At 39.4% G+C, this 21,772-nt stretch overlaps 1 protein-coding gene across 1 annotated transcript in view; it reads right to left on the reverse strand.

Moving 5' to 3' along the window:
- The window catches only part of LOC126278931 (dynein axonemal heavy chain 1-like), an 825,957-nt gene that overhangs the window by 786,376 nt on the left and 17,809 nt on the right, over nt 1-21,772 (reverse strand). The window contains 2 exon segments of the mRNA XM_049979209.1: nt 10,146-10,272; nt 11,216-11,551. Of these exon segments, the coding sequence (XP_049835166.1) occupies nt 10,146-10,272; nt 11,216-11,551 (463 nt within the window).

Raw genomic sequence — 21,772 nt, forward strand, 5'->3', positions numbered from 1 at the left:
GCAGCTGTGACTTATTAAATTGATAGTTCGGTAATTTTCACATCTGTCAACACCTTCTGTCTTTGGGATTGGAATTATTATACTCTTCTTGAAGTCTGAGGGTATTTCGCCTGTCTCATACATCTTGCTCACCAGATGGTAGAGTTTTGTCATGACTGGCTCTCCCAAGGCCGTCAGTAGTTCTAATGGAATGTTGTCTACTCCCTGGGCCTTGTTTCGACTTAGGTCTTTCAGTGCTCTGTCAAACTCTTCACACAGTATCTTATCTCCCATTTCGTCTTCATCTACATCCTCTTCCATTTCCACAATATTGTCCTTAAGTACATCGCCCCTGTACAACGTCCATAACACAATAAATATGTATTTCTGACTACTGGTTTTTTATCTCAACATACTTGCTGTAATTTACCATCTAGTAAGGTCATATGAAGATCAGTATCATTTGCAAAGCGATTTAGAAAAGATTGCTGTATGGTGTGGCAGGTGGCAGTTGACGCTAAATAATGAAAAGTGTGAGGTGATCTACATGAGTTACAAGAGAAATCCTTTGGAATTCGATTACTCGATAAATAGTACAATTCTCAAGGCTGTCAATTCAACTAAGTACCTGGGTGTTAAAATTACAAACAACTTCAGTTGGAAGGACCACATAGATAATATTGTCGGGAAGGCGAGCCAAAGGTTGCGTTTCATTGGCAGGACACTTAGAAGATGCAACAAGTCCACTAAAGAGACAGCTTACACTACACTCGTTCGTCCTCTGTTAGAAATTGCTGTGGGGTGTGGGATCCTTACCAGGTGGGATTGACGGAGTACATCGAAAGGGTGCAAAAAGGGCGGCTCGTTTTGTATTATCACGTAATAGGGGAGAGAGTGTGGCAGATATGATACGCGAGTTGGGATGGAAGTCATTAAAGCAAAGACGTTTTTCGTCGCTGCGAGACCTATTTACGAAATTTCAGTCACCAACTTTCTCTTCCGAATGGGAAAATATTTTGTTGAGCCCAACCTACATAGGTAGGAATAATCATCAAAATAAAATAAGAGAAATCAGAGCTCGAACAGAAAGGTTTAGGTGTTCGTTTTTCCCGTGTGCTGTTCGGGAGTGGAATCGTAGGGAGATAGTATGATTGTGGTTCGATGAACCCTCTGCAAAGCACTTAAATGTGAATTGCAGAGTAATCATGTAGATGTAGATGTACATAGTGCATACCACATAACTACAACGTAGCTCACAGTAACTGTTCAAAGTAATCACCACAAGCCTCAATGTATGCATGCCAATGGTGCATGACATTTTGCTGTGCTCTCTCAAAGTACCCTTTTGTCTGTTGTACCAGAAGACAGACACCTTGGGCCCTAGCAACCAGATCTTCAACCGTTTCTACAAGGGTTCGTTTCTATGGGGGTTTCATATACCAACATCTTGATGTAACCCCAAAAGAAAAGGTCCAGAGATTTGAGATCCAGCGATCCCACAGGCGATGGCACAGGACTTCCCATCCCTTACAATACAACAAGGAGTATACATGTTGTACAGACGCACGAACAGATTAACATTAAAATGGGCTGGTGCTCTGTTGTGTTGAAACCACAGCCTTTCATGGACAACAAGGCTACAGTTTCCAAGAACTGCGGCAGCACATCTTGCTGCTACAGTAGGTAACATGGACCAGTCAATCAGGGATGCAGGAAATAAGTATCTCAATATAACTGGTTGTGGACTCAGTATCACCTCTTTCAATTTGACCCAAAAAGTATGAGACACCCTGCAATGACCTTCCAGACAGTACAAGATACAAAGGAAAAGTTTCTTTGTCGACAACATCATCATCATAATCACTCATAAAACATCGGAACTCCTTCTAGAAAAGACAAATAACTTTCAAGGATGTTCACACATGGGCTATATGTAATTAATTAAGAATGAACATAAAGAAAACAAACAGTATCTGCTTCAAAATAAAGAGGAAACACAATTCCATCATGGTAAATATAAATGACTACTTTATAAATTGTGCAACTGACAAAGTTGACTGTCAATTAACACGGAACAAATATACAAAGATACTGTCAACAAAAAAGAATAGCATTACTTTGTAATAGCCAATGTCCTGTGATGACATACTATTCCTACATACAATAGGCCCTTAGAGGACTCTTTTACTGGGCGATAAGAATTATAATCAAAAGCAGTAGTTGGGCTAAATGTACAGAAACTATTTAAAAAACTATGTATTCTTACTGCTCCAAGCTAGTACTTTTAACAATCCGTCATGCAAATTAGGGAAAATGTTACAATGTATTTCAGTACTAGTCCTACACAATCATGGAAGAAGAGCCAAATTGCATTTATATTTACCAAGCAAAAACAAGAAACCCAAACAGCTTTTCCTATCATCGATTAAAATTATTTAATACTACCAACTGTACCCAGCCATGCACAGCTGTGGCTCAGTCTGGCTGAATGGAAAAGAAAGAAAAGTGAAAGCACAAGTTTCTAATAAGTATGGGAAATGGATATACATTCTAATCACATTGTCCCCTCTGTCCGTGTCTTACCTCCTCCTCCCACTCTCTTCGTCCATCTCCTTCTCCTCCTCCCCCCCCCCCCCCTCCAATCTCTCCGTCTCCTCCTGCCCCTCTACTACTCTCTGCTCTCTATGTCTATTTCTATTTCCTGCCACTCCTCTATCCATCTCCTCTCTCCCTCCTTCCTCTGACCTTGAGCTTTGTTTACTGTTATTGCCAATTCAGATTCTGTAGTAGAATTCCAAACAGAAGCTGATACGCCATAAATACAATTTTCCTGCTTTCTGTAAAAACAATATGTGAGGAAGACAACAAAACTGCACATTGTTGTATGAACAATTCATGTTTAAAAACATATTATAAGAAAGAATACATATTGGGAGAAACAGTTTCTCTGATGATTTAAATGTCCTGCTATCGTAGTTGAAACTACCTGCGACAAAGGAAACAAATTAGCAAATTTTTAAAGCAGAGTATTTTCTTCTTTGCAGTCAGTTTTACCAGAAAACATCTACATTGTTGTTTAAAAAATATCATCCAAATGTTTCTTACACTAACATGTAAAAATCTGAAGTAAACTGGAAAAGAATTTTTTAGAATTTTGGGACTTTTCCCTCTTATATGTTACATATTTATTTATTATTATATTTATGAAAAAATAGGAAGATAAAAACTTGCAATTCAAGTCAGTTGACTGACTTAGTTTTCGAGTTTTGCAACCACAAACATATGCAGGTTGCATTTTTATACATAAATACAAACTGTCAAATGAGATGAAAAAGATTAGTCCTACTACACCACACCTGTTTAAAAAGGAAGCTAACACAGACTGCTCAATTAAATATTAGTGAGAGAACTCAGAGTAATGATTAATTGGCCAAATGAAAAGGGACAACACACTGTCACATTACAACACCTGATCACAATACAATGCTTTTACAAGAAAATCTTCTGCCAAGATTTATAGTGCACGATGTTGATGACGTTGTTGTTGTTGTGGTCTTCAGTCCTGAGACTGATTTGATGCAGCTCTCCATGCTACTCTATCCTGTGCAAGCTTCTTCATTTCCCAGTACCTACTGCAAACTACATCCTCCTGAATCTGCTTAGTGTATTCATCTCTTAGTCTCCCTCTACGATTTTTACCCTCCACGCAGGCCTCCAATACTAAATTGGTGATCCCTTGATGCCTCAGAACATATCCTACCAACCAATCCTGTCTTCTAGTCAAGTTGTGCCACAAACTCCTCTTCTCTCCAATTCTGTTCAATACCTCCTCATTTGTTAAGTGATCTACCCATCTAATCTTCATCATTCTTATGTAATAACACATTTCGAAAGCTTCTATTCTCTTCTTATCCAAACTATTTATTGTCCATGTTTCACTTCCATACATGGCTACACCCCATACAAATACTTTCGGAAATGATTTTCTGACACTTAAATCTAAACTCGATGTTAACAAATTTCTCCTCTTCAGAAACGCTTTCCTTGCCATTGCCAGTCTATATTTTATATCCTCTCTACTTCAAACCATCATCAGTTATTTTGCTCCCCAAATAGCAAAACTCCTTTACTACTTTAAGTGTGTCATTTCCTACTCTAATTCCCTCAGCATCACCCAACTTAATTCGACTACAATCCATTATACTTGTTTTGCTTTTGTTGATGTTCATCTTATACCCTTCTTTCAAGACACTGTCCATTTCGTTCAACTGCTCTTCCAAGTCCTTTGCTGTCTCTGACCGAATTACAATGTCATCAACGAACCTCGAAGTTTTTATTTCTTTTCCATGGATTTTAATACCTAATCCAGATTTTTCTTTTGTTTTCTTTACTGCTTGTTCAGTATACAGTTTGAATAACATCAGGGAAAGCTACAACCCTGTCTCACTCCCTTCCCAACCACTGCTTCCCTTTCATGCCTCTCAACTATAAAAACTGCCAACTGGTTTCTGTACAAATTGTAAATGGCCTTTCGCTCCCTGTATTTTATCCCTGCCACCATATCAGGTGCATAATAGTAATGTCCTATCACTCACCATGGTGGGATACTGACTTTTGCAGGTGGAGTGAAGAGGGGACATTAAGATATGCAAGGAGCATCGCTGCACGATTATGAGGCTGGAGTCAGTTTCCCGAACATATTGGAGGGAGTGCAAGAACCATATCAGCACATTCATGGGCCAGGAGTCACCAGTGGGTATCCTTATTACAGGGTTTGGAGTAATGCTGTGCAAAACTATGTTTAATACTATAAGTTATCTGATGTAATTAAAAGAACATTGTACAATACAGGCCTATTTAACAAAGCATTGAAATTTAAGACCATGACCTCATATTCGGGAGGATGGAGTTTTGTCTGTCCAGTCATCTTGATATAGGTTTTCTGTGGTTTCCCTAAATCATTTCGGGAAAACGCCACAATAGTGGCTTCAGCCTGCCATAAAAACATATAATTATACATTCATTAACTATGTAGGCTATATTTTGAACTATTTGTTTTCATTGCATTACATCAAATCCTACATCTTTGAGAGAGGATCCCTGGATAAATAAAATGAAACTAGCTGGAGCTGCTATTACTGTCAAAATGACGCCACTAAAGGAACAAATGAAAGCAGCAGTTTGTACTTGTAAATAACTATATAATTATAATTGCAATAAGTTATCAAAAAGTATTTAAGGTGTGTAATGTACCTGTTTACCGCAGATTGTCAACCTTACTTAACAGCTATGGCCTCATGAGGCACAAATTATTTACCAGAACAAGCACTCAAACAACCATTCTATCATATTGAAGAAATTCATTGTTATATAATACTGTAATTTTAATAACAAGCCTACTGTTTCTTTAAAGTTATCAGTTAATATAATGGCCTACTGACATTATTATTATTATTATTATTATTACTACTATTATTTGGCGAAGAGTGCACTGGACGCACAAAGGCATTCGTTCTTGCAGCGCTCCGTACGTTAATCGAACGGGAAGAAACCCTAATAACCGATACAGTGGGACGTACCCTCTTTCATGCACTTCATGGTAGTTTACAGAGATGTAGAGATAGATACTGCCACTTTTTCTGTTTCAGCATCATGATCAAGAACCGCATGTAGACGAAAATTACTGTTCAGAGGTACATTTCGTAACTTACGGTGATATTTATTTCCTTTGGATAACTGGGCAGATAGTTTTACCATTGAAACACCCTCCGAAACTTCTAAAGTCATTAAATATAAATTTGAACTTGATATACTTCAGAGAACTGGGCTTAAATCAGAACTGTAAACTCAATGCAAAACAACCCGAGTATAAACGTTTGGAACTTCTTCGCCAGTGGTAGGAGGGCGAAGGATATTAGTAAGGTAGTTTGTGTTCACAGTGTATCATCGTACCCACGTCTATGTATCACCCTATGAAAGGAACAGAAAACATTAATTAGCTTGTGTCGGTAGGAGATATCGTGACATGTAGGTAAATACTATCTTAAAATCTATCTGAAACAAAACTTAAATATAATTTTCGGTTAAAAATACGAACGAACAATGCATTTTTAATATTTTATGGTACCTGAATTAGTTAAAAATAAGGATAAACATTGGATGCTTAACTTTTTTAACATTAATTGGGACAAATGGTCAGTCGTCAAAATAGAAATTTGCAAACACATAAATACGGCTAGCATGGTTTCTGCGTTTTGCATGGTCAAGTAATTTTATTTTTGGGAAATCAATCTTTCTTTGACGTTTCAATGGTTATAAGGCTTTGACGTGTCTTCAAGATGGAAGATGTTCTTTTAAAGAGCAGATTTCAGCCACAATATTGTACTAGCAATACTTACAGTATATTTTCGTGGAGTAGCTTTCGATTTGTTTAGGCTAGTCTTCAAACTTGTATATCAACGTGCACTCTGAACTTTACTGTATTTCGTGGTAATTGTCAAAATATTACTAGTGAATTATGATCATTAATCCGACATAACCATTACGTACTAATTAGTTGCAATCGAACAAAAAATTAACAAATAATCTCCCGTCTGGCTCTACTATAAAGTTTCTGTCCTGTCTGGGATTCCCCCAAGCAACTACAACAAACTATTAAGAATGTCCGACAAGTGTGATGTTATGACACTACACGGCAAGTCGAATGTTAATAAAACAGTGTGGCGGAACGGTGCAAACTAAGACAATCGTAATAATGTATTTTTATGTTTTGAACAAAAAATAAATTATCTTTGATTAACTTTTTCATACCGCATTATTTTAAAACATGCTAAATTTGGCCACAAAAATGCTAAACTGCTAGCAATGGTACAACTCAAATCTGTTTCACCTACCTACATTCAGTGGTGACAGTGTAATCCTTAGATGACGTCACGCGCTGCCCAAAGACTATTAATAGTGACCTCTTTTTCGACAGCAGGAGCCCTCTGCTCGTCGAGTTCCTCGTGCGTGAATCTCGCGCGCTGTGAAGACACTTTGCAGAAACTGCTACGCACTATCAAGGCAAAACGTACGGGAATGCTGTCGGATGGAATCATCCTGTTGCGCGATAAAGCCCGCCCCCACAGTGCCATTCGGCCTCCGTGGAACCGTGTGATTTTCTCATCTTTGGTAATTTGAAGAGAGACATGCGTGGATGTCCGTTTCTGTCGGTCGAGGAAGAGAGAGAGTGAATGCGGTTGTGCATCCGTCAGCGGCCGACCGCATTCAACGAAACAATAATGGATTGTCTCGTCTCCCAGCAGGATAAAAGCCTTTAACGCATGCAGCTATCGCGTGTTATTCGCTACGTTGAACACATTCGCAATGGAGACTTGTGATGCCGAGATTACTTCTTAGGCGTTGAGGACAGCGACAAACTCCTACATTGGTAATGCAAGTGTTCTAGTAAGCAACCAACAGGTGTCAGACAAGCTATGCGAAGTCAAGGTTGTTTACGAGCAGGGCAACACTGAATGTAGAAAAAAAAGGGGATTTAGGTTTGTGTAGTCTCGAAGTAAACTGACACTATCTCTGCAGAGTGCACAAAATGCTAACAGATGAAGAAAACAGTTTTATGATATAACTTTCTAATACTGCACTGTAGAACCACCGACGGACATCAATAACAGAATATCTGGGTTCATTAGTTTACTCATATTAAGTATGAAGGGGCGATATGTATTTACTTTCTCAGGAAAAGAAAAAAATTCTTAGCCACGATCACAATAAAACACTGCATTGTGGATGACCACCCCAAGCAGGCGATTTGTGTACACGGTAATTATAAATTTTACATTTGACGTGCGAACACATCATTCACGTCATATGTTGTGCACCTGGAGATTTAATAGAAAGATTTCATGCGCATCCGAAACAAGAGGACGAAATTAGTGTTTAACGTCCCGTCGACAACGAGGTTATAAGTGACGGAGCGCAAGATCGGGTGAGGGAAGGATGGGGAAGGAAATCGGTAGTGCCCTTTCAAAGGAACCATCCCGCATTTGCCTGAAGTGATTTAGGGAAATCACGGAAAACCTAAATCAAGATGGCCGGAAACGGGATTGAACCGTCGTCCTCCCGAATGCGAGTCCAGTGCCGAAACAAGATGTTTATAATAACCAGTACGAAGATCTGATGATGGTAACATAGTTTTACCGAAAGCGTTCATCCACAATGCAGTGTTTTATTGCGATCTTGGCTAAGAAGTTTTTCTTCTCCTAAGAATAGCTGGATTTAGTTACGTCTGTCAGTACTATTTAGACGTACGAAAAATCCATTCCAGTTTCCCCAGAGCACCCGCGGATCTTGAAAATCAGTACCCGAAATTGGCACAGGTACGGTCAAAAATGTATAATCCTTCTTTCATACAAACGTAACCGTATTAATCATGAGTAAGGAAAAAAGAAAGTTTTAAAATGTGTTTAACAGACTCCTCGGTTTGCCGTGGTGCACCATTTTACTTGCGAAGATAGCTTTCAGGTTTGAAACTATGATGTATTAGCGCTCATTACAAGAACATCGTGGAATTGCCTACAAATCGAAGATACCTTACTACCGGGTTGGAAGAACTCCCTCACGAAAAACCATCTGGATACTGCACATTTTGTAGTCTTTGCTATGAAGACAGTAGCTACAACTTGAGGGTCAGCAGCTCTGGACGATTTCTAAAATGAGCGAGAATAAAATGGGAAATCTTTTGTTTCGCAATATGGGCTTAGTATTTCGGACTAAAGAAAGTAATCAAAAGACATGAGATTAAAGTTACTCTCTTCGGATAATTATTGCTACAAGTGGACACGGAATGACTTCTGAAGGATATGATTATAGCGGACAGTGGTTCAGTAAAATGTAGACTTGAGAAAAAGTTGTAAAACAATGGATACGTGACTTGGTGATGCTTGCAGATGTGGTTGGTAACGCAAGATTCGGACAGTATAAGGAAGGCACCTGCATTTAAATCGCTAATTTAGAAAAGGTGTTCCAGTTAACTTAATCCTAGTTATTGTAAGCGCAACATGAAAATTTTCGGAATGAGTAAATTTTAGTTACATGAAGAGGGTTCGCGGCGCGGTCTCTGTCAAGTTTCTTTCGGCCAGTAATCGAACGGGTAATCAAAGCTGATTTCAGTCGAAGATTTTTACGCCTTTAAGCAGCGTCTTGGTCTCAAGAAAACTTTTGTTTTACAGTCTTCGTTATGAGTGAATGCTTTTCCTTTAATGTGCAAGTAGAGATTTAATTTCATAACCAAGTTTTAGCATCCTAGGACGTTTAGGTCAAGAATAGCATTGCCAGGAAGATTTGTTTTAAGAACAGTTATCGGGTTTTAGACTGGCGTCACTTTAAATGAATTTCCACAGTTCCAACAGATTTTAATCTCAGATAGAATCTCCACTACGAACGTTTGGTTACCAAGAATTAGCACAAGACGACTGAAATATTTTATTTTCAAAGAGAATTTGAGTTACATTTATCAGGAGTTGAGTGTTCCATTGCGTTTCGCAGTAATAAACCACCAGAAGAGAAGATGATGTTCTATTTCAACTCATCCTTTTTTTTCTATTCGTTTTCGGCGAAAAAAGGAAGACTGTAAATGCCAAGTTACGAATCCAGTGTTTTGGGAATTCGATCTCCGGTCGGTTCAGGTATTTTCTGTCACCGCCTCCTTCGTCTCTGGCAAATGATGTTAATGTGAGAAATGCTAAGGTGCACTGTGATTTGGAGTCCAAGCTCTAATGTAGTTCCCCTACTACTAATTGGACAAGTCAGTCCAAATGTCAGAGGAGAAGAAGAAGTAGAAGAAGAAAGAAAAAAAACCAGCTGTGAGCAAAAAGTTGAATTCCGTTCTTGGTATAGCAATACTTCACAGATCAGTCGCATAGTCCACCTTTAAAATCAAATTCTTTCTGTAGTTAAGAATCCAACCAATAACAATGCCAAGTAAATAATTATGTTTTTAACAATAACCTAATGTAAGAGAGACTGAGAGTCTTCAGATCTAGTGTACATAGGACAAAAGTCATTCTACGAGGGTATACTGAACCTCAGGAGTGGTGATAGTAGAGTGTGTAAATATGTAACTAAACTAACGGAAACATTTAGTTCAGGAACATTTCAAATCAGTTTACCCTGTCGAGACTGTCCCTTGGAGGCGAAAACTTTAAGCCTGATGCCATTTTCAGCAGTTTATTGAGGCTTGCTTCGTTTAGATCTGGTATTCCCGGCAGCATCATACAGTCGACGTAGAACTGGTACCTTCGGAATAACAGTAAAAAATAAAAGCTATTAAAACGTATAGCGGCTAATTGTGACACATGAATATCAATTAATCCGATAAGTTTAGAATATAACGTACTCACCACTGTTCACAAACATTTCGATGTACTGAAATAATGTTCCTTATACTTCACACTTTTCTAAATGGCGATTATTTTGGTATTTGGCTAATTTTCCTACACACTCTCTCCCATTGTATATAGTGAAATACTGAAACAACTACCGCGCGAGGCGAACTGTTTGTTGCAAAATGTTTCTTTGCAAACATTATCGAGCGCTGCTCGGTTGCTGTGGGTTTAGCGCTGTAGATCGTTAACCGAAAAGGCCCGAGTTCGATTCCCGGCCGAGTCGTAGATTTTCTCCGCTCGCACTGGGTGTTGCGTTGTTCTTACCTTCGTATCGTCATAACTAACATAAAAAACTATAGCATGGCGTCACATGACAAATCTAAGCCGTTGTAGCTTCGAACCAGGGTTTCGGTTTGACGCTAAATAACAAACTAAATTGTCAAAGCACACTGTCGTATCGTCTGTTCACTTTTGAGGTGGCTGTGTGGGCGGGTATCGAAAACCAATAAATTAAAAAAAGCTCTCAAATGCTGTGAGAATGAGTACACCATTACACTTTTTTTTTAAAAGAAAAGAAAAGAACGAATACAGTTGTTCCAGTATATCTTTATATAGAATGGTAGTGATTATTCGTATAGCTAATAAATTGAGTCCTTGAATGCTGCTACTAGTAGAAAGTATAGAAATAAAATCATTAAAAGAGTCTGTGATCGTTATGTTATCTTGTATTAATATTTCTAACTGCTTTTGAATGTCACAGATTTTAACAATTCGGGGACCAGCAAAAAAAGGATGCTATGGTTGCTGCTGCATAGTATGAAGTGCCCTCTGGTTTGCACTTCCGGCTTACTCACTTTATATTGTTTTCGGCCTCGTCTCTCCGCTGAACGGCATCTGCGATTCTATCGGCAAAATTTATTGGATCCTCCGCTTTAAACATGACGTAGATCCTGGGTAGATGAAAGATTCTGTCAGTCCCATCAGATGTGCTGAGAACAGTGTACAGCTTCGCCTCCTTGTCGTAATCCGTGACTGCAACGCGGACCCAGTCGTAGAGGCTGGTTATATCATTGTCTGGGCCGGTAGGGATGCTGCCGTCAGTTCCTCCGGCGAGCGGGATAAATGCTTCGGCTGGAACTGGGTGCCTAACATCGTCGACGATGCCGACATTTACCCATTCATCCGGAGTCCTGTAAGTACAGAAATTTTATATGTGACACTGTTTTAATAAAAACTAATTCTGCAACATGCAAATCAGTAAATTTTGTAGTATTGGGAAGGTGCTGTTGTCAGTAGACTGCTGCTACATTCTTTCTTTGCACCACGAAACGAGGGGAATCGAAAGTTCCCATGCCAACACATGACTTCTCGCTTTAGTAGCTACCACCATTTTAAACTTAAAAGTGGTGGCTTTGCACAATTAGCATATATTTAACTGATCAATCAATTACAAAATCTTTTGTTACTTAGCAACAGACGTTTCAAATAATAAGAAAACTATTTTTAACAGAAAAGGATTCAAAAGTAGTGCAAAGCTTAGAAAATGTGGCAGTATCGACAATAGAACGTACTTACCGGAGCCGGTTAATACATTCAATGATAACCAAGATGGCTACTAGTGTGTGTGTGTGTGTGTGTGTGTGTGTGTGTGTGTGTGTGCTGTTATAGGGTAACATAAATAAGTATTATAAACAACTCTAGAGACATGTGAATAAATGAAATCCCAGTATTTTATGATGATTTCAGTTTCTTGTCAAAACAGCAGTCAGCATATTTATAAAATTTTTCGCTTGGTGTCTGTGTTATATGCTGTTGATTTCATTTATATACACAATATTAGTGTATTTAACTTGGAATTTTGTTACATACGTCGTTTTGTAAGTAGCTGAGAAGACAAAAGTTATCGAGCGATCGGAACTAAATAACGGTCGCCTAGCCAATGCTTAAAATATTAATTATCTCATTAATATTTCAGTCATAATTCTCTTACTTGCATAAGAAAGTTAGTATATCTTAATTCGTATTTAGTCACATCTGTACGTTAGGTTATTGTTATGAATCGGCCTGTTGCATTATTTTGTTTAACGTGGACAAAGCCAAAGACTGCAAATTAGTGCTGCGTTTAAGCACGACTCAAACGGATCGTGCAATCTACGTCACAGGCTGTGCTCAAGATTTCGATCGTCTCGCGATGTAGCAATTTCTATTCGTACTATCTCCACGACGTGTGTCAGCGCTGTCATAATATTCTCGCAATCGCATTTGATTTCGGCGTTGTACAGGGATTTATTCGCAACAGAATAAAACAATGTTATTAATGTACTTTGGACTTTATTAATAAAAACAACTGTTGGTAAGGATTGAAGTATCTTCTATGGTGCAGATCGTAGGTAATCATACTCAACCTAATTTTTAAGCTTTCGCTTGTCCCGTGATCTAGCGACGTCTGTTGGTACTACCTCTCAACTCTTTGTGTTCGCGATAGTAGTTAAAGTGATTTATTATGATTATTTTGATTACTAGGCATTTAATGTCCAAGTAATTGTTTTCCTTCTGTCATCTGAATTTTTCTCTTCTTTTCTGGTGACATAACTCTTAACTGAAAGTGTCTTATAGTCAGGAGATCCTCAGATTATCTGAGTGCCAGTATGTGCTAGTTCATTTAGCGTTACCCAGGGTGCACGTGTAGTGTTATACTACGGACGGGAACTAGCTTTACACTTTTTTATATTAGTGATTTCTGTTTCTTTCTTATGTGTCTGTATTGCCATACGATAAGTAAATAATAAAATAATAAATTCCCTTCTTGTCTTCAGGTTGATTAAAGGGTAATAGCTATTTTTTTATCTGGTATTCTAATATGTGAGCAGGAAACGAAACGGTCATTAGCAACCCATTATTGTGTCTATATTACGAAATGACTAATTCGGTGCACCGCCACGCGGCTTCAGTTTCAGGTTATCTATCTAACGGCTTCAAGGGGCAACAAATGATTTGCAATATTTCGTATCGTAATTGACCGAATTTAGAATGCTGCCATAATCTACTAATTAAGAGCTATAATTTTCCGTTAAAGGTTTAACAAAGTACTAGAGGTATTGTAGTTCAGGACGCGCAAATTACCCAGACATTATATTCATCCAGTATTCCAGTGTGAGAGCACTTGGTGACTTGCAAAGAACGAACCACACAATTTCAAACTTCTGTGAAACTTTTCTCGCTCCATGATGATTACAGGAAAAATTCTTATCGCTTACTGCATTTTCGCTGTTCGTGCAGTAAAGTTTCAGCTGCAAGCATGTCGAAATAATTTATTACTTCTTTTCTACCAATTACAATCGCAGTACGATTTGCAGACCGTATTCATATACACGGTAAACTACCTAAAATTTGCACCGCAGATATTACGGAACTGGAAAGTGCTACTGAAGTGCGGTTTTCACAGAATGGAATGGTAGTCAGGGGCCCGAATTGTTATCCAATCAACTGATTGTAATAATACTTAGAAAGTATATTTCTTGTGCAAACATACACTTTTTGAAATGGAACAATGGCCTTGGGCACTAACAAACTAAAAGTAGATTAAATTAGAATGTCAGTGGTATTTGTTGCAGGAATGTAGTGCGAGCAGGTTACGAGATATATTTTGAAAAGCTCTCACGCCGATTCTTGTACAAGACCTGTGGTAGCACACACTAAAGTAAAACACAAATGTACACACTAATTACGTGGACACGGGCCAGTAAGGAGACAATCACAGTGTATTCAAAATGTCCACCGGCAGCGGTAACACACATTTCCAGTCTGGTATGAAACGATTGCTGCACACGTGCTAACATTTCAGCGGAGAAGTCAGAGCAGGCTGCACTAATACGTAGTTGCATATCATCGGGTATAGTTGATATGGCTTTGTAGACAGTGTCGCCTCTCCCACAGAAAAAAAAAAGTATACAGGCGTCAAATCCGGGGAACGGGTCGGCCAAGGTACAGGTCCTTTGCGTCTAATCCAACGATTTGGAAACAGTTCATGAAGACATGCTGTACAACTTCGTGCTATGCGCTAGACAGCCATCATGTTGGTACCTGAAAAAAAAAAAAAAATGGCTCTGAGCACAATGGGACTCTACTGCTGTGGTCATCAGTCCCCTAGAACTTAGAACTACTTAAACCTAACTAACGTAAGGACATCACACACATCCATGCCCGAGGCAGGATTCGAACCTGCGACCGTAGCAGTAGCACGGTTCCGGACTGCGCGCCTAGAGCCGCGAGACCACCGCGGCCGGCTGTTGGTACCTGAAGTTACTCCTAGTCTGCAGAGGAACGTCTTCTAGCATCCGTGGAATATGGTTTGTAGGAGGCTGTGCTTGTTTGAGTGCGTTCAGTGTTCCGTGTATCACGAACTGGCCTATGAGTGATGGTTCACTATCCCACATCATCACATTTTTACACTCCGTGGACGCTGGCATTCGAAGTCAGGAAGCCAAAGGGAATTGTCGACAGATCAACAGTGTATGTTTCGGCGGTTTACCTGGCCATGAATGATAAATGTGGCTTCATCCCTGAACAATTCCGTAGCTCGTGGTCTTGCGGTCGCGTTCTCGCTTCCCGCGCACGGGGTATCGGGTTCGATTCCCGGCGGGGTCAGGGATTTTCTCTGCCTCGTGATGACTGGGTGTCTGGGTGTTGTGTGTCATTCATCATCATTGACTCGCAAGTCGCCGAAGTGGTGTCAACTAAAGAGGACTTGCAATACGGGAGCCGAACTTCCTGCATGGGGCCTCCCGGCCAACAATGCCATACGATCATTTCATTTCATCACTGAACAAGATACATGACACTTCTAGGCTATCCTGTCTTAATGCCCATGTACAGAAATAAACCGATTCTCATAATCATTTCCATGCAGCTCTTGATGGAGTTAGATGTGATAGGGACGGAACCGATGTCGATGGAAAATACGCAGGACACTTCCTGAATTATGCCACTTCCTCGTGCGATTGTGCTGGAGCTAACGTGCGGATCAATTACAACAGCATAAAGAAAATGAATTCCGCTCTCTTCGGTCGTCACTTCTTTCCTTCTGTTACGTTCTCTAGCTGTTGCACTATCACTTTCACGTAACTAGTCGAAGAGGTTGATAAATAACTGCAGAGATGGTTGACGTATATAGGGATATCTTGCTGCATGCACCGTATAAGAACGAACTGCAGTCTTCCTTCAGTTTCCATTCACTATGAGCATATCGGTTTTTTTTTTTCTGCAAGTCCCACAGTCCACTCATACGACGTATTGCTTGGACGGTCACACATTATCTGAGTAGCAAGTCGCAATGCGCTCAAGGAACACACAAGGACATTGTTAAATAAACGTAACAACATCGTACCATCTTCAACTTTGTGGTCTTATTCTCCTTGGTTGCGTGTAATATTACGACAGGTAGACAATTACAACTGAATGATACACAATTTTCGTGCCATATGCGCTTCGCCTTTATTATTTGCAAGGCATCTTCAATGGAGAAATTCCATGTATTATGTTCTACATGTTCTATTTTTGTTCCATTTTTTACGCTGTTCTTCTTTTAATAATTGCTATTTGCGGGTCTGTGAATACTTGATTTTGTTCTTTTCCTAGTGCCGTGAAGTGTGCAAATCAAAAACTCATATGGCAATTATAAGAAAAAGAACAGCGCCAAAAATGGAACAAAAACACAACACGGAACCTGCCATTGAAGACGCCCTTGCAAACAATAAAGGCGAAACGCGAATGGCACGAAAATTTTTCATTCAGTTGTAATTAAATAGTCCAAAAGTAATACCGTAATAACAACACCGTACCTAGCAATTGCGCACATTGAAAGGCACAAACAAAGAATAGGCGTGGAAACTTTTACCACTGACATTTTGATTTATCCTACTTTTTATTCTGGTAATGTCTATATAGGCACTGATCCACTTAAAGTGAATGTTTGCACAAAAGATACACTTTCCAAGTATTATTACAATCTGTTTATTGGCTAAAAATACGAGCCACTGACGACCAACTCCTGCTGTGAAAATTGGAAATCAATAATGCTTTCCATTGTCGCAATACTTCCGGCGCAAGTTTTAGATGTTCACCCTGTTACCACTTGTACTTGCAAAATTATTTCACTGTACGACACGTAATTTAGAGCATATGACGTCATAAACACTGCCGGACGGAGTGGCCGAGCGGTTCTAGGTGCTTCAATCTGGACCTCTACGGTCGCAGGTTCGAATCCTGCCTCGGGCATGGATATGTGTGATGTTCTTAGGTTAGTTAGGTTTAAGTAGTTCTAAGTTCTAGGGGACTGATGACCTCAGCTGTTAAGTCCCATAGTGCTCAGAGCCATTTGTACCCTTTTTTTTTTTTTGTCATAAGCACTAAGATGCGTGAAAAACAAGCTTTTGCTTAAAATGGAGAGCAAATTATAAAGGCTGTATTCATTCAGTGTTTATAATGAGAGCACTTAGATACTTCAAATAAACTTTAAACATAATATCAAACATTTTCTAATCTTAGCCTCGATTACACGCTTAGCGTCAATATTTATCACAGCAATTCATTTGTAAAGCAACCAGTCATTTGAAGCGGATTTATACACGGGAGAATCGATAGTTTACTTGTAGTCTCAAACACGTAAATGAAATGTTATTTTCGTTTGCGCTTGGTTTTAAGGTGCGATGCTCGAATTTCAAGCTCATGAAAATGTTAAATTTTAAGCAGAGTTATGACTTCTTGTGGGAAGTTGGTATTTCTCACGTATCATTTGCTCTCACTCACGCCACGCGTATCAAATATCATGCGAATGTTCGAGCAGCTCATACCCGAACGAGCTTTGCGGCGAATTGTGAAATGGCGTGAAACAGTGGGCCCGTTCGAAAGCGTGTACCGTGTGCACAGCCCTACTGTAAACTGGAGATATTGCATCTATACCACTTCCCGTCTACATCTACGTGGTTACTGTGCAATTCACACTTTAGTGCATGGCAGAGGGTTCATCGAAGCATTTTCATACTACTTGTCTACCATTCCACTCTCGAATGGCGCGTGGAAAAAAGGAACACCTAAATCTTTTCGTTCGAGCTCTGATTTCTCCTATTTTATTATGATGATCATTTCTCCCTACGTAGGTGGGTGTCAACAAACTATTTTCGCAATCGGAAGAGAAAATTGGTGATTGAAATTTCGTAAATAGATCTGGCCGAAAAGAAAACCTCCTATGTTTCGGTGACTGCCATCCCAACTCGCGTATCATATTAGTGACACTCTCACCCATATTGCGCGATAAAAAAAAGCCTTCTGCAAATCTAGGAATGTGGAATCGATCCGAGATCCCTTGTCGACAGCAGTCATTAGTTCATTGGAATAAATTGTGTTGCACAAGAACGAAATTTTCTGAATTTTCTGAATCCGTGTTGGTTATGTATCAGTAAGTCATTTTCTTCAATGTGATTCATAATGTCCGAGTACAGTATACGCTCCAAAATCCTACTGTAAACTGAGGTCAGTGATATGGGTCTGTAAGTCAATGGATTAATCCTATTTCCTTTCTTGAATATTGGTGTGACCTGTGCTACTTTCCAGTCTTTAGGAACAGACCTTTCGTGAAGTGAGCGGGGAGTATATGATTGCTAAGAAAGGCGCTATTGTGTCCGCATACTCTGAAATGAACCTCATTGGTATACCATCTGGACTAGAAGACCTGCGTTTCTTAAGTGATTTGAGTTGTTTCGCAACACGTAAGATATCTACTTTTATGTCACCCATGCTAACAGCTGTTCTTGTTTCGAATTCTAGAATATTTACTTCATCTTCTTTAACTCCGCTTTAGTGGCACCATCATCGGAAACATTTCCATCGCTATCGTGCAGTGACGGTATTGACTGTTTTTTGCCACTGGCATACTTTACATACGACTAGAATCTCTTTGTGTTTTCTACCATATTTTGAGACAATGTTTCATTGTCGAAGCTATTAAAAGCATCTCGCATTGACGTCCGCACTAAATTTCGAGCTTCCGTGAAACTTATCAGTCTTGGGAATTTTGCGTTCTTCTGAATTTGGCATGCTTTTTTTGTTGCTTCTGCAACAGTGTTCTGACGTTTTTTGTGTACCATGGTGGATCAGTCCCGTCTCTTATTAACTTATGCGGTATGAATCCATCCATTGCTGTCGATTCTGTATCTTTGAATTTGAGCCATATCTGGTCTACACTTACATAATTAGCTTGGCAGGAATGGAGACTCTCTCTTAGGAATGCATCAAGCCAATGTTTATCTGCTGTTTTAAACAGATATATTTTGCGTTTATTTTTAGTGGTTTTGGTTGATATGGTTTTGAGCCTCGCTACAATGACCTTGTGTTCACTAATCCCTGTATCCGTCATGACGCTCTCTATTAGATCAGGATTATTTGTGGCTAACAGGTCAAGTGTGCTTTCGCAACCATTTACAATTCGTGTGGGCTCATGAACTAATTGTTCAAAGTAATTATCAGAGAAAGATTTAGTACAATTTCGGAAGATGTTTTCTGTCTTCAACCGGCTTTGAACAAGCGGTAGACTGAAGTCTCCACCAATTATAACTATATGGGTGAGGTAATTATTTGTAATGAGACTCAAGTTTTCTTTGAACCGTTCAGCTATTATATCATCTGAGTCGGGGGGTCGGTAGAAGGAGCCAATTATTATATTGGTACGGCTGTTGAGTATTACCTCTACCCATAGTAATTCGCAGGAACTATCTATTTTACAAAACTGGAGTTCTACGGATCGGAGCGTGGAATGTCAGATCACTTAATCGGGCAGGTTGGTTAGAAAATTTAAAAAGGGAAATGGATAGGTTAAAGTTAGATCTAGTGGGAATTAGTGAAGTTCGGTGGCAGGAGAAACAAGACTTTTGGTCAGGTGACTACAGGGTTATAAACACAAAATCAAATAGGGGTAATGCAGGAGTAGGTTTAATAATGAATAGGAAAATAGGAGTGCGGGTAAGCTACTACAAACAGCATAGTGAACGCATTATTGTGGCCAAGATAGATACGAAGCCCACACCTACTACAGTAGTACAAGTTTGTATGCCAACTAGCTCTGGAGATGACTAAGAAATTGAAGAAATGTATGATCAAATAAAAGAAATTACTCAGATAGTGAAGGGTGACGATAATTTAACAGTCATGGGTAACTGGAATTCGGTAGTAGGAAAAGGGAGAGAAGGAAACGTAGTAGGTGAATATGGACTGGGGCAAAGAAATGAAAGAGGAAGCGGCCTGGTAGAATTTTGCACAGAGCACAACTTAATCATAGCTAACACTTGGTTCAATAATCATAAAAGAAGGCTGTATACATGGAAGAACCCTGGAGATACTAAAAGGTATCAGATAGATTATATAATGGTAAAACAGAGATTTAGGAACCAGGTTTTAAGTTGTAAGACATTTCCAGGGGCAGATGTGGACTCTGACCACAATCTATTGGTTATGACCTGTAGATTAAAACTGAAGAAACTGCAAAAATGTGGGAAATTAAGGAGATGGGACCTGGATAAACTGAAAGAACCAGAGGTTGTACAGAGTTTCAGAGAGAGCATAAGGGAACAATTGACAGGAATAGGGGAAAGAAATACAGTAGAAGAAGAATGGGTAGCTTTGAGATATGAAGTAGTGAAGGCAGCAGATGATCAAGTAGGTAAAAATACGAGAGCTAGTAGAAATCCTTGGGTAACTGAAGAAATATTGAATTTAATTGATGAAAGGAGAAAATATAAAAATGCAAAATGGCTAAGCAGGGATGGCTAGAGAACAAATGTAAGGATGTAGAGGCTTATCTCACTAGGGGTAAGATAGATACTGCCTACAGGAAAATTAAAGAGACCTTTGGAGAAGGGAGAACCACTTTTATGAACATCAAGAGCTCTGATAGAAAACCAGTTATAAGCAAAGAAGGTAAAGCAGAAAGGTGGAAGGAGCATATAGAGGGTCTATACAAGGGCGATGTACTTGAGGACAATATTATGGAACTGGAAGAGGATGTAGATGAAGATGAAATGGGAGATACGATACTGAGTGAAGAGTTTGACAGAGCACTGAAAGACCAGAGTCGAAACAAGGCTCCCAGAGTAGACAACATTCCATTAGAACTACTTACAGCCTTGGGAGAGCCAGTCCTGACAAAACTCTTCCATCTGGTGAGCAAGATGTATGAGACAGGCGAGATACCCTCAGACTTCAAGAAGAATATAACAATTCCAATCCCAAAGAAAGCAGGTGTTGACAGAGGAGAAAATTACCGAACAATCAGTTTAATAAGCCACAGCTGCAAAATACTAACGCGAATTCTGCACAGACGAATGGAAAAACTAGTAGAAGCCGACCTCGGGGAAGATCAGTTTGGATTCCGTAGAAATGTTGGAAAACGTGAGGCAATACTGACCCTACGACTTATCTTAGTAGCTAGCTTCTAGCATTTGTAGACTTAGAAATAGCTTTTGACAATGTTGACTGGAATACTCTCTTTCAAATTCTGAAGGTGGCAGGGGTAAAATACAGCGAGCGAAAGGCTATTTACAATTTGTACATCAAACGGATGGTAGTTATTAGAGTCGAGGGACATGAAAGGGAGGCAGTGGTTGGGAAGGGAGTGAGACAGGGTTGTAGTCTCTCCCCGATGTTATTCAATCTGTATATGGAGCAAGCAGTAAAGGAAACAAAAGAAAATTTCGGAGTAGGTATTAAAGTCCATGGAGAAGAAATAAAAACTTTGAGGTTCGCCGATGACATCGTAATTCTGTCAGAGACAGCAAAGGACTTGGAAGAGCAGTTGAACGGAATGGACAGTGTCTTCAAAGGAGGATATAAGATGAACATCAACAAAAGCAAAACGAGGATAATGGAATGTAGCTGAATTAAGTCGGGTGATGTTGAGGGTATTAGATTAGGACACTTAAAGTAGTAAAGGAGTTTTGCTATTTGGGGAGCAAAGTAACTGATGATGGTCGAAGTAGAGAGGATATAAAATGTAGACTGGCAATGGCAAGGAAAGCGCTTCTGAAGAAGAGAAATTTGTTAACATCGAGTATAGATTTAAGTGTCAGGAAGTCATTTCTGAAAGTATTTGTATGGAGTGTAGCCATGTATGGAAGTGAAACATGGAGGATAAATAGTTTGGACAAGAAGAGAATAGAAGCTTTAGAAATGTGGTGCTACAGAATAATGCTGAAGATTAGATGGGTAGATCACATAACTAATGAGGAAGTATTGAATCGGATTGGGAAGAAGAGAAGTTTGTGGCACAACTTGACTATAAGACGGGATCGGTTGGTAGGACATGTTCTGAGGCATCAAGGGATCACCAATTTAGAATTGGAGGGCAGCGTGGAGGGTAAAAA

Source organism: Schistocerca gregaria, chromosome 6, assembly GCF_023897955.1.
Source record: "Schistocerca gregaria isolate iqSchGreg1 chromosome 6, iqSchGreg1.2, whole genome shotgun sequence".
In the NCBI taxonomy this organism is placed as follows: Eukaryota; Metazoa; Arthropoda; class Insecta; order Orthoptera; family Acrididae; genus Schistocerca; species Schistocerca gregaria.